Source organism: Meles meles, chromosome 9, assembly GCF_922984935.1.
Source record: "Meles meles chromosome 9, mMelMel3.1 paternal haplotype, whole genome shotgun sequence".
NCBI lineage: Eukaryota > Metazoa > Chordata > Mammalia > Carnivora > Mustelidae > Meles > Meles meles.
Genome location: NC_060074.1, coordinates 47,337,029 through 47,349,724, shown reverse-complemented (window position 1 = coordinate 47,349,724; position 12,696 = coordinate 47,337,029). Strand labels below are relative to the sequence as shown.

General features: G+C 45.3%; 1 protein-coding gene across 19 annotated transcripts in view; it reads right to left on the bottom strand.

Annotated features, from left to right (window-relative positions):
- Positions 1-12,696, bottom strand: part of SNED1 (sushi, nidogen and EGF like domains 1) — an 81,225-nt gene that overhangs the window by 22,761 nt on the left and 45,768 nt on the right. For 17 of the 19 annotated variants that reach the window (XM_046019622.1, XM_046019626.1, XM_046019633.1 and 14 more), the window contains 3 exons: positions 2,949-3,518; positions 1,855-1,968; positions 1,090-1,386 (listed from right to left, as the gene is read on the bottom strand). In XM_046019622.1, coding sequence (XP_045875578.1) covers positions 1,090-1,386; positions 1,855-1,968; positions 2,949-3,518 — 981 coding nt within the window. The remainder of the gene's footprint in view (positions 1-1,089; positions 1,387-1,854; positions 1,969-2,948; positions 3,519-12,696) is intronic. The other 2 variants (XM_046019635.1, XM_046019636.1) reach the window with 1 other exon arrangement.

The following is a 12,696-nucleotide window of genomic DNA, read 5'->3' as shown; positions in this document are numbered from 1 at the left end:
GGGCTACTATGGGGAAGGTCTGGGTAGACAACAGGAGCCAGGAGGGGAGCCCTTGTTTCCTGGCAGCACAGTGCTCAATCCGGTGGGCAGCATCCCTCCTGCCCACCCTGGCCTCCTGGGGAGACCCCACTCTCACTCTGATGGTGAAGGGGTAGGGATGCCATTTCTTCCTAAAGCCAAGCTCAGGCTGAGCACACTCTGCCCCACGAGCTCGCTCTGGTCCTCCTGCTGGCCTAGGTGCATTCTCAGTGCCTCTTAGCTGGCCTTCCCCATCACACACCTCTCCCGAGTCTCTCATCTCATCCCTTGTTTGACCCTCAATGTCCTCAGGGTCAGTGTCTGGCTCAGGCTGGCAGGTGATACCTGGGCACCTTCCTCCTTCCATGAAGTTTCTATCCATGCCTCTGAGCAACCTGGCCTCCCTCCTTTCCTAGCGTGAGTCCCCATTGGTGGGTCCTGGCTGTCTGGCTTCACAGTGCTCTTGGGGATGGCCCTGCCTGCCTGCTTTGACCTGTGCTAGCACCTGGTGTGGTGGGAGCAGAGCCGCTGTGTGTTGGCTGTGCTCTGAACCCCTACCAGCTGCCCTCATGGACCCTCCATGCTGCCCAGGGGACCACTGCCCCATCCATGGTCCTTCTTCCAGCCTCCAGCACCCCCTTCCACAGTCTCCCACACCTACCTGGCCTCTACCTACCATAGGTTCCTCCCTGTGGAGGACCAGGCCCTCCCCTGTAGATCCCAGAAGCAGATGAGCCAGGTAAGGCTCCAAGGCCTCCCTAGACTATGCTTCCCCCACCTGTGCAGCTGCACCCCCAGAGGCATCCGCCCTGGCAGCCCCCTTCTCTAGAACTGCCACCAATAGGCTCTGTCCCCACCCCCTTGGAGTTGCTGTCTCCCCCCTCAGCATGTTGGGGTGACCTCCTGGGCACCTTGCTTGTCCCTTTGGCACCCCCCCCCAGCATGGGCTGGCCCCTGGCAGGTGCCTTCTTGGGGAGCCCTCCAACTTCTCCCATGGCCTCACTCCGCATTGGGGCCCCTGGCCAGTGTGCCTCTTCTGGTGGCCCCAGGCACATCCGGGTGAGCACTCACGTGTGCGGGTCAACAGCAGCACTGGCCTGCTGATGTCATTCTTGTTGTTGGCATTGCGCTTGACCGAGAACACAGAGATGTTGTAGGCTCTGCCGGCTGCAAGGGCGCGCAGCTGGTGCGAGGAGCGGCTCCGGTCCACAAAGTCTGTGCGGCGGTAGGCACCATCTGAGGATGTGTAGGTAACTGCGTAGCCATCGAGCATCTGCCTGGCGACCTGGCCTTCAGGTGGACGCCAGGAGATGGAGACCCCACTCTCTTCCACTTGCTCCACCTTGAGGGCCGTTGGTGGGAAGAGCTCTTCAGGGTTTCCGTCAAGAACAAGGGAGGGGTGGTCAGCTGTCAGCCACAGAAACCCTGGCCCCCAGCCAGGCATCTCACCTGGTGGCTCTCAGGCCTGCACCACCCGGGGCGGAGGTGGGCAACTGCTGATGGGGAGCCCTCTCCTATTGCCACAATGGGCTGTTTCACCTGGTCTCTGGTCAGTGCCTCCTGGAGGGCCTCATGAGTGTGTGCGCAGGTGACTACCTTTGCCCTCCATGGCGGGGGGTGGGGGAGCGTCTCAGATGTGTGTGTACCTGTGACTGTACTTATGGCTCCTGGGCAGTTCTATACCCCTTCCTGCTGCTTGGGCAGAGCCCACGTAAGCGACTGCCTAGACACTTTGCCCTGGGGGTGCTCAGCACTTTGACCTGTCCCCTGAGGTGTTTGTGCCCTCTGAGGGAGGAGGGAGGCCCACCCGCTGCGCCGGCACCTTTGCCACCTCACCTTTGGCACAATCCTTGCCCGTGTAGCCCACTTTGCAGGTGCAGCTGTGGGACCCGTTGCTGGCCAAACAGTAGCCGCGGCCCCCACAAGGGCTGGAGAAGCAGGGGTCACTCACTGGGGAAGAGGAAAGGAGCAGTGAATACTGGGGCCTTACCTGCTCCCCCAGCGGGACCCTTGCTGTTAGGGGCAACAGGTCCTTCCTGTGTGGGCGTGTTTGTGGGGTGGATGTGGCTGGAACCATCACAGGAAGCAATCTGAGGAGGGGAGGGAGGGGCTGCTTTCTGAGGAGAAATGCAGGGCTTGCCAGAGGTCTCACCGGGAGGCTGGGCACGTAATCCCACCAGTACTCCCAAGCCAAGGTAGCCTGATAGGCGGTGACTCAGGGTGGGGTGAGCACAGGGCTGGCCTCTTCTGGGGAGCAACTGGCAGCCAAGGCAGCCTCCCTCTGCACTGGGGCTGTGGGCACCACTGAGCTCCCCAGGCCAGGGCAAGGACCCGCAGGTTCCTAGTGAAGCCGCGGGAGCCCCCTTATCACTGTCATGGCCACTAACCGTGTTCCAGGTGCGCCGTTACCCACCCCAAACCTGTACAGTGAGACTCCTTGGCCACAAATGGCCCCCATGGTGCTTATGCCGGGGCTACCAGCACCCACAGTCCCTGGGCCTAAGACCTCACCCCCAGCAGAAACTTCACCAGCCTAGCAGCCTCGCACAGCCCACACAGCCACACAGCGCAGTGCTGCCAGCCAAGCCCAGCATCAGGGCTAGAACAGGACCTGCCTCTGGGACACACTCATCCTAGGAGGAGAGCTGAGACCAGCAAATTGAAGAGACAGTTGCAGAGAGTTGCAAGTCCTATAAAGAAGGAAAATGGGCAGAGAATTCCCAGGTGTAAGGAGAGGTGGGCACTGGGATGCTAAGGCTGCAGTGAGCTCCACCCACCCAGGCTGGCCATGGGGCCAGCCTTGTCTCTTGGGGTGAAGTGGGTCCATTGGAGGGGCAAGTGCAAGAAGTGGTAGCTAGCATCAGGGGACCCAGCAGAGGCCTGAGTAAGGGGCCTCTGGAGGAGCCGGGGTTTGGCCTCTGCCTCCCTACCTGTCTCACAGTGGTAGCCGAAGAAGCCCTCTGGGCAGACGCACAGGTAGGCCCCGCCACCATTCTCACACCGGCCTCCATGCTGGCAGGGGCTGGAGTGGCAGCCATCCACCTCTGGAGAACACCCAGAGAGTTGGCCAGAGCCGCCAGGGGGTGTCTGGGGGAGGGAGGAGAGGACAGCGGGAAGAAGGGAAGGGGGATCGAGGAGAGATGCCAAGGAGAGATGCCAGGTGTGGGGGGGAGGTTTGCTGGGGAAATCCCCCTTAGCCTTGGAGGTCCCTTCCCGGGGTCCCTCCCCCTGGGGGACCTGTCCAGCTGGGCCAGGGGCCCAGCCATTTCCCTCTACTCGCTGAGTGGCCCAGGGTCTACACTTGTTGAAAACAGGTTTGTCCAGGGCATCACGAATGTGGGTGAGGGCCCAGCCACTCAGGGGACCCACCCAAGCACAGCGCCTACCTGTCTCGCAGTGGACTCCAGTGAAGCCTGCAGGGCACTGGCAGACAAAGGCCCCTGGGAGGTCCCTGCAGGAGCCTCCATTTCTGCAGGGCTGTGCTTGGCACTCATCTGTCTCTGCAGAGACAGGGGCACTTGTTTGTCTCTGCAGAGACAGGACAGGAGGCTGCAAGGCCCTACACAGACTCCAGAGAGGTGGGACACAGGCCCCACATGGCCATACTGCAGAGCCCTGTGTGGGCTCTACGTGGACCTCCAGGGGCCTCCACAGCCACCAGGATTTCATGTGTGCTCTCTGAGGCTTTAGCCTGACGCCCACCCTCTCCACTGTCCACCTGAAAAAGGCCCTACCCCAAGGTCACTCCCGCATTTCACTGTCCAGGCTTCTTAGGGGCCTGGGCACATCCTAGGCCTGGCTCTCCCTGGAGCAGGGTCTCTGTCTCAGGGCTTAGAGCCCTACCCAGGTGTGCAGGGTACAGGGCTCATTCACCAGTGTACCCTACAGGCCTCTTCTCCCTCTGCTGGATTGGAGCACAGGGCCAGGAGTCAGGGTGTGACTCTCTCCACCCCACCTCTACCCCTGGGGCAGAGGCTGCAGAAGGCAAGAGGAGGTCAAGGTCAGCTTGCTCAGCTGGACTGTCAGTCTCCCTGGGGAGGTGGAGGCAGAGATGTTTGTAAAGAGAGGCAGGAGTCAGAGAGCAGGCTGTGCTGGGCCAGGCAGCCCTGGGGAGGGGGTGGAGCTGCGCCCTGCCATCTTACCAGAGCACAAAGGGCTTCCTTCCTGTCCTGTGAAGCAGGAGCCCTCATGCAGGCTTGGGATCCACACTCATCAGCTTCTGAGAGGGGAGCCCTGGTGTATAGGCACCAGGAGAGACCCCAAGAATAAAGCAGTGTTGTAACTGAAGGCAGTGGTTTGAAGCCAAATATGATGGATGTAAATTAGCTTTGTTCTGAGGAGCCGGACACAATTGTCCAGCACCCCTCAGCGCCTGGAGAGGCCCGAAAGACCCTGGAGAGGAAGGGTTGGGCAGTGGGCCCCCAGGGGGATGCTCATCATGACCTTGAGGGCTCTCATAGAGCGTGCAGGACTTTACTCCGTGGCTGGCAGGTGGCCAGGCTCCATCTTGCCAATTCACACGCAGCTACCACATATGAGTCCAGTACCTCAGGGGAAGAGGCCTTCACTTTAGGATATTTGCCACAGGCTTGTTTTGCATTTTAAACTGGGAATTGGGCTCTGGAATTCCAAGTGTTCAATTTAGAAAAGTTGAATTTTAATGCTTAAAATGTAACGAAATAAATGGTAGTAAGTAAGACACCCAGGAGCTAGAGTGCTCACTATCTCATCGTCATACGCACTTCCACATCCCTTGTGATGCGGATTTTGGGGCTTATGGTGTCTTTGCCTCTTTAGTATTTTAAATTTCATGAATTACCTAAACAATGCATGGTTTTGTTTTTGCTATTTATGAATTTTGTTAAAAGGATATAGTGATAAATGTATTCTCCTCTCACTGAAAATGATATTAATGAGCTATCTTCATGCTGTCGGAGGTGGGGGGGGTGGGGGGTGGGGGTTCTCTGTGTGAACACAACAGTAATAGCATCCACAGCGGGAGCCTCTTGTACTCTGTCCATTCTCGTTTGCTGGCATTTGGGTTTGTTTTAGACTTTTTGTTATTATTTTTTAAAAATGCTTCTATTTCCTTTCATAGGTCCTGGTATAAATGTGCCCATTTTCTTAGATTTAAACCTAGAAGTGGAATCTCTGGGACACAGTTTCTATGCATGGTCAAATTGATAGGCAGATTACCAAGCCCTTTTCAAAGTGTTTCTATCCATTTACGCTCCCTCCAGCAATTTATAAGCAATCCTGTTGATCCACATTACCACCGGTAGATGGCTTTCTAGACTTAAAGTTTTGTCAACTGAATGTACCTCCCTGTGCTTTTGATTTGCATTTCACTGATTACTAATATTTTTCTTGACTATTTTTTGTTGGCTTTATTATCTCCTCTTCCATGAAAGGCCTCCTCAGTGTTTTGCTGATTTTCCTACTGGGTTTTCTTTTCTTATTGATTCATAGAGTTCTTTATATATTCTTGACACCAGTCTCATATGTATGTATGTATATGTGTGTGTGTGTGTATATATGTATATAATTTCTTATATAATCAAGTTTGTGCATTTTTTCTTTTAAGTTAGTGCATTTTTTGTGGCTTAAGAAATCTTTCCTTATCCCAAGGCCAAAAAGATACCACGTAAAATTTTGTAGTTTTAGAAAAACATTTAAGTCCTTAATTAATCTGGAATGAATTCTTGTGTGTGGTGAAGAGTAGGGAACAATGTGATATTTTTCTAAATGCACAACCATTTTATTCCAGCTGTTGTGAAGATTGTCTCATATGCTTTTATAGAAGCTTATAGTTTTAGCTTTTACACTATTTCTGTAATTCATTTCACATACATAAACATTTATCATATTTGGTGCTATTATATATAACATTGTTCATTTTATCTTATTTTCCAAGTGTTCACTGCTAGACTGCAAAAATATTAAGGTTTTGTATATTGCTCCTGTCCTGTGACTCACTTGAATTTGCTTATTTATTCCATAGCTTTTTTGGTAGAATTTCTTTGGATTTCCCATGTGCACGACCATGTCATCTTTCTTCCAGTAGATGTGACTTTTATTTCCTTTTCTTGTCTGTGGCCCTGTCGGGGACCTCCAGGACAATGCTGGAAGGACATCAGTGAAATGGACACACTGCCTTGTTACTTATCACAGCAGTACGCCTCTCACAGTGAAGTACTTTGTTACCTACTGCTGTTTCGTTGATACCCTTCATCAGGTTACAGACGGTCCCTTCTATCTACTCTTAGTTTATTAATAGTTTTAAATAGTAGTTGAATATTTTCAAATGATTTTTCTGCATCTATTGAAACGATCATATGGTTTTCTCCTTCATATCCCAATATGGTGAATTACACTTACTGATTTTCATGTGTTAAACCAACCTGTACTCTTAAGATAAACCCCACTGGGTCATGATGTATTGTCCTTTTTATGTAACAATGCATTTGATTTAGTAATATTTTGTTAGGATTTTTATGTCCATGTTCATGAGGAATATTAATTTGTAATTTCATTTCTTTTTCTTTCTTTTTGTGGAGCCCAGTGCAGAGCTTGAACTCATGACCCTGAGATCAAGACCTGAGCTGAGATCAAGAGTTGGATGCTTAACACACTGAGCCACCCAGGCACCCCTAATTTTATTTTTTTTAAAACATCTCTGTCTTGTTTTAGTATCAAGACAATACTGATCTCACACAATGAATCAAGAGCTCTTCTTCCTTTATTCTCTGAAGAAGCTTATGTGGGGTTAGTATTCTTTTCTTCAGTGTTTGATAGAATTCATCAGTGAGGCAATCCAGTCCTGCCATTTTCTTTGCAGAAAGGTTTTTAATGACATACTACAATTCTTTAATGATATAGGGCTATTCATATTTTCTATTTATTGTTCTGTCATTTCTGGTAATTTGTCTTTCTTTCCTTTTCTTTAAGTTGTCAGATATATTGTCCTCAACTTGTTCACAGTATCTCTTCCTTGTCCTTTAAATGATGGCAGGATCCTTAGTGACATCTTCTCTTTCATTCTGATATTGCTAATTTTTCTTTTTTATTTCTTGATCAGTATAACTGGAGGTTTATCAATTTTATTGAACTTTTCAAGGAACCAGCTTTTGGTTTCATTTATTTTCTCTGAATATGTCTTTTATAATTACATTTTCTAATTGTTGTTGATATATTAAAATGCAATTTTATTATAATAACCTATATCCACTAAACATACTACATTTTCTATCATTTTCAGTAAGTTGCTTATAGATTAAAACAACCATACTGCTTATAGATTAAAGCTTGCTTATAGATTAAAGACAACAAATACTGACATTCTTACTCCCTACCTTCATATTTTCATGATTTTAATATCTTTTTCTTACTTTATTGCATTGGCTACACATCCATTATAATATTGATGAGGCTTGGTGACAGTGGGCATCCTTGTCTCCATTTTTTTTTTTTAAAGAGATGGAGAGAGAGAGGTGGGGATATAGGGGGAGAGTGAGAGAGGGAGAATCTTGAGCAAGCTCCATGCTCCAGTATGGAGCCTGACACAGGGGTTGATCTCACAACCCTGAGATCATGACCTGATCTGAAACCAAGAGTTGGACACTTACCTGACTGAGCCACCCAGCTTCCTCTCATTGTCCCCAGTATTAAGAGGAATGTCTTTTTATTTGGGATAATATTCATTTGAGGTTTGAATAGAGGCACAGTAAAAGTACCTCAGAAGCTAATTTCCATTTTCCTGTTGGTAGCTCAGGATGACTGAGTCAGATCAACAGAAGCACAGGTTTTGAATTCCGGATCCTACCTCTATCAAGGATCAGGAAACTCATTGTTCCACAGCTCTCTTGATGTAACCTGTTCTTCTATCTCTATACATGTGTAAAGTTAGTGCTTGGCCACACATAGTGTGATGAATCTGGCTATGCCTAGCCTAAGCACACCACTCTGTGGGATGATACACACTTTGGGGGTTATGCAGGCTCTGCTATGTCTCTCTTTTAAGTTTTTCCTCCAATAAGTCCTATACATTTTATACCACATGTTATTAGAGGTGTGTATGTGCATGTGTGTGTATGTGTGATGTGATTTTTATCTGGTAAGGAAGTACTTTTTTATTCCTTATTTGGTAAGAGTTTATTTCATGAATGGGTATAAATTTTGTCAAATGCTTGTTATGCATTTATTGAGATACTTATATGCTTTTTCTCCTTCAGTTGGTTAATATAGCAGGTTTTCCTGGTATCAAAATAAACTTGCAACAATCCAGCTTGATAATGGAATATATAGTCTTTATAGACTGTTGAATTTCTATATCAATGTTCATATGTTTAACATAATCTTTATAACATAATCTTTAACAAATCTAGTAACATAATCTTTAATAAGATCCATTATTTTACCTTCTCTAGCTGTTCATATCTGGTGTTGGTATCAAGGTTATACTGGCCTCGCAGAATAGATTGGCACATATTCTTTATTTTCTACTCTCTGGAAGGTCCTGTATGATGCTGCAATGATCTGTTTCTCTGCAATTTGGTAGAAGTTACCTATAACATTGGTCTTGGAGTTTCTTTGTGGGAAAATGCTTCTGCTTCAATTCCTTTAGAAATTTATAGGATTATGTAGGCTTTCTAAATATCCTTGAGTCATTTTTGGTAAGTTATATTTTTCTGTGAATATTATGTCCATTTATTTCGAATTTACTTGTATAGACTAGTTGATAGTATTCTCATCTTTTTAATCTCTGCTATATCTGTGGCTATATCATCTTTTTCATTTATAAGGATTTTTATTTGTGCTCTTTGTTTTTGTTGATCAGTTGATATGTTTGTCCATTTTCATAAGCTTTTCAAAGAACTTATGAAGTTAATTTTGGTGATCTCTTCTTTATACTTCGGATTTAACATTTCACTAATTATGCCTCTTACTTGTATTGCCTTTTTCTTTCTACTTTTTTTGTATCATTTGTTGTTCTTTTCTTAACTTCTAAACCCCAACATTTAGCTCACTGATTTCTGAACTTTTCTAACTATGTACTTAAAGTTCCCACAAAGCACAGGTTTTGCTGCATCAGACAAGTTTTTACGTAGAAAATGATTATTAATACTCATTTAAAATTTTCTTACTGTCCATATTTCTTCTTTGATCTATAAGCCATTTCAAAGTTTCTTTAAAAATATCTAAACATGGAGATTTAAAATTTATCTTCTTGTCCTTAGTAACTCAATTTTTTCTCTGTGTTCAGAGAATGAATTAGTTCAAATTGTTAGTTGTATTATTTGAATCTTCTTTTTGCTGATTTTGTTTTGGGAGGGGTCATCTTAACCTGAATTGAGAGAGGTGGTTCAAAATCTCATAGTGTTATGGTAAATTGTCAGTTTCTTCCTGCAGTCTATTAATTTTTGTTTTATATATGTTGACACTATTATATGAGATGCTTGAATGTTTGCAATGATCTTCTTGGTGATTTGGAACCAATTATCATTGAAAGAGACCCTCTTATCCTTAATGATGCTTTCCATTTTAAGAGAATATATTTTAGCCGATATTAGTATAGCTAAACCTGCTTTATTTTGATCTGTATTCGCCTATATTTTTTCCATATTTTCCTTTGTCTTTTTAAGTTTGTGACTTAAGAGTATCTCTTCTAAGAGTGTATAGCTTTTTTTTTTCTTTTAGACTTATTTATTTATTTTAGAGAGAGAGGAGAGGGGGCAGAGGAAGAGGTAAAGAGAAAATCTTATGCAGACTCTATGCTGAACACTGAGCCTGATGTGGGGGCTCAGTCTTACGACCCTGAGATCACAAACTGAGCCAAAACCAGGAGTCAGACGCTTAACCAACTGAGCCACCCAGGTGTCCCTAGCTTGTTTTGTTTTGTAATAAATCTGGCAATCTGTCTTTTACCTGGAGAATTTAGCTCATTCATGTTTGTCTGCATTTTTTTCTATCACAATCTTAACTCTGCCCTTTTTCTGCTTTTTTCCTCTCTCCTGTTAGAGAGTGAAAAACTTTCCTATAATATTTGATAATCTTCCCTTCTCTTACTCCTTACAGAATGTCTAGGTTTATCTTACTATTTGAATACTATCTCAAAAAAAAAAAAGACCTTTTTTGGGTAAGTCTTGAAGCTGTGTTTGCAAGAGGGTATTTTTTTTATTATGCTCTCACATTTTTGAATAATAGTTTGAATAAAAATTTTTAGGTCTTAAGTTTATTTACTTCCATATTTATCTTGCTTGGTATTTGCTAAGCTTCTTGAATTTGTGGGTTGATGTATTTCCTCATTTTTAGAAAATACTCAGTCATTATCTCTTCAACTATTTCTTTTGCCTATTCTGCCCTCTCTCTCTGGGACTCCAGTTATGTGCTTGTTTGTTTGATATTTACCACAGATTTCATGTGCTCCCCTTTTTAAAAAAATCATTTATAAGTAATTCCTAATTCATTTCTTCTTTCCAATCTTTGGTTTGAATAATTTTGTTGACATGCCCTTGAGTTCTGTGACTTTTTCTTCTGTAGTATCCATTCTATTGGTAAGCCTATCCAATTTACTCTTCATTTTAGATGTTGTATTTTTTATTGTCTTATTTTTGAAAGTTTTCTTTCCTCTGCTCAAATTTTCTATTCTCTCATTCATTTTGCTTCTCTTTAACATATTTATAATGGTTATTTTAAAGTCCTTGTCTGCTAATTCAAACATGTAGTTCATCTGCAGGTCTGTTTCTATTGACTGTTTCTTCTTGAGATTATATGTCATAATTTCTTGCTTCTTAGACATGCTATACACAAGAACAGAAAGACCAAAGTAGAAAATACCTATCCCTAGGTTGGCCATGCTCTGCTCTGAATCGAAAAATTAGCCTGAGCAGCTGATCTCTGATATTATCCCAAGGGTGAGCTGGGCTGGGCCTGGTGCACAGGGCTTGCTATGCCAATTCATGATTGATTTTAGATGCCTGAAGGCTGGAACAGACCTCTCCCTCCAGGGTAGACCTGGGAATCTCAGCCTTATGAGGGTATGAAATTTCTCTGCTTTCCAGACCAGGCACTGTCTTCCCATGCACTTAATAAAAATCCTGTGGAGGAGAATTTGTGGGTGCTGAGCACTTGCTCTGCATCTATGTGACTCCTGATTCCAACCCATCATGCTTGCTCACATAATCATTGAAGGATTAGTTGGATTTCCCCAGCTCCTCAAAGTGCTCTGTCCACACTGGATTTGCTCCTGGGCTGACAGCAGTCCCCATTCTTTCTCACCCAGGAAGGGCTCGTCTGTACTACTTTGCATACTGATACGCATATCTGATAGGTTAAATGATATCAATTTACAGGTTCTCTGGTCCTTGAAATTACAGTGAGAGTGATGGTGTTTTGTGACTGTCTCTATGCTCACTGAATGGATCTCCTCAGTATTTAAAGTCTACCATTTCATTATCTTACATCTGATGGCACTGTTGAGAAGTCTGGTGCCAATGGGATTATCGTTCCTTTGAAGACTCTTGTTCTTTTTTTCTCTAGATAGTTTAAGAATTTTTTTCTGATTATCTCTGATATTCTTAAATTTTGCTATAATGTGCTAATTTCTTTTCTCCTGTTTGGTGTTCTGGGGCCCTTTCAGCCTGTGGTGGTTCATTTGTTATTCTGGGAACTGAGCTCCACAGTGGCTCCAACATTTCATTGTGTTTTTATTTTTCTCTTTCTTGAACTCCTGTTATCTCAGTGTTGACACTTCTGCCCTCCACAGTGCCTACATCTCATTCTCACAGACCTCCCTGCTTCTCTGTGGGAAGAGTCCTCAAACTGGTCTTTTAGCTCATTATCTTAGCCTTCACCATTTATAAATGGTGTCTGTTATTTCAACTATTATAGTTTCTCAGTCCTCTTTTCCACTCTCTTTTGTTAAAAATGATTTATCAACCCTGCTTCTTATGACCAGTGCCATGTTTCCTTCCGTGTATCTATCATGCTTATATATATGCTTGTCCACCTTCTAAACTTCCACTCCCAGTAGTATATGTTGTTTGGATTTTATTGTTACTGTCTTTTAAGAGGGCTGGGCTTGGATAGATAGGAGGACAGGAAAGACCCTCGAGACTAGGCAGCCCCATCTGTCTTCCAGAATTCCTCACCTATGTAGGGCCACACAGCTTGGGCTCTGCAGGGCATTGGGACAGAGCAGCCTTAGGTGGTCCCTGAGCTACTTTGTTTAAAAATCCTTGTTTGGTGAAAGATACGTTAACTCACACACGTTTTCTGATGAACAGAGTTAGGGATGCTTAGGCTTAATGCAGCACACCTGCAGTTGTGTTAGTGCTCCTGTGTCTGCAGGGGCATGGGGGGCCCTGCCTCCAGGCCATGTACCCTGGCACACTGTGGGAGCCCAAGGTGCTCTCTAATGCAGCACTCCTCAAATGGCTCTGGGGTTCCTGGGAGGTTTTGTTCAAATGCAACATTTGCTTCCATGGGTCTGGGTGGTGCCTGGGTAAGAGACAGGCCTTGAATCCTAATCTGCCTCTTGAGGACTCTGCCTTTGGGCTACCTCAGCCTCAGCTGCTTCATCTGCAGGGTGGGCATATGGGTTGGATGCCCTGCTCTGAGGACAGAGAAGACCTAAGTGAACAGTCCAGAGTGGAGCTGGCTCTAGCCCTTACCACCCTC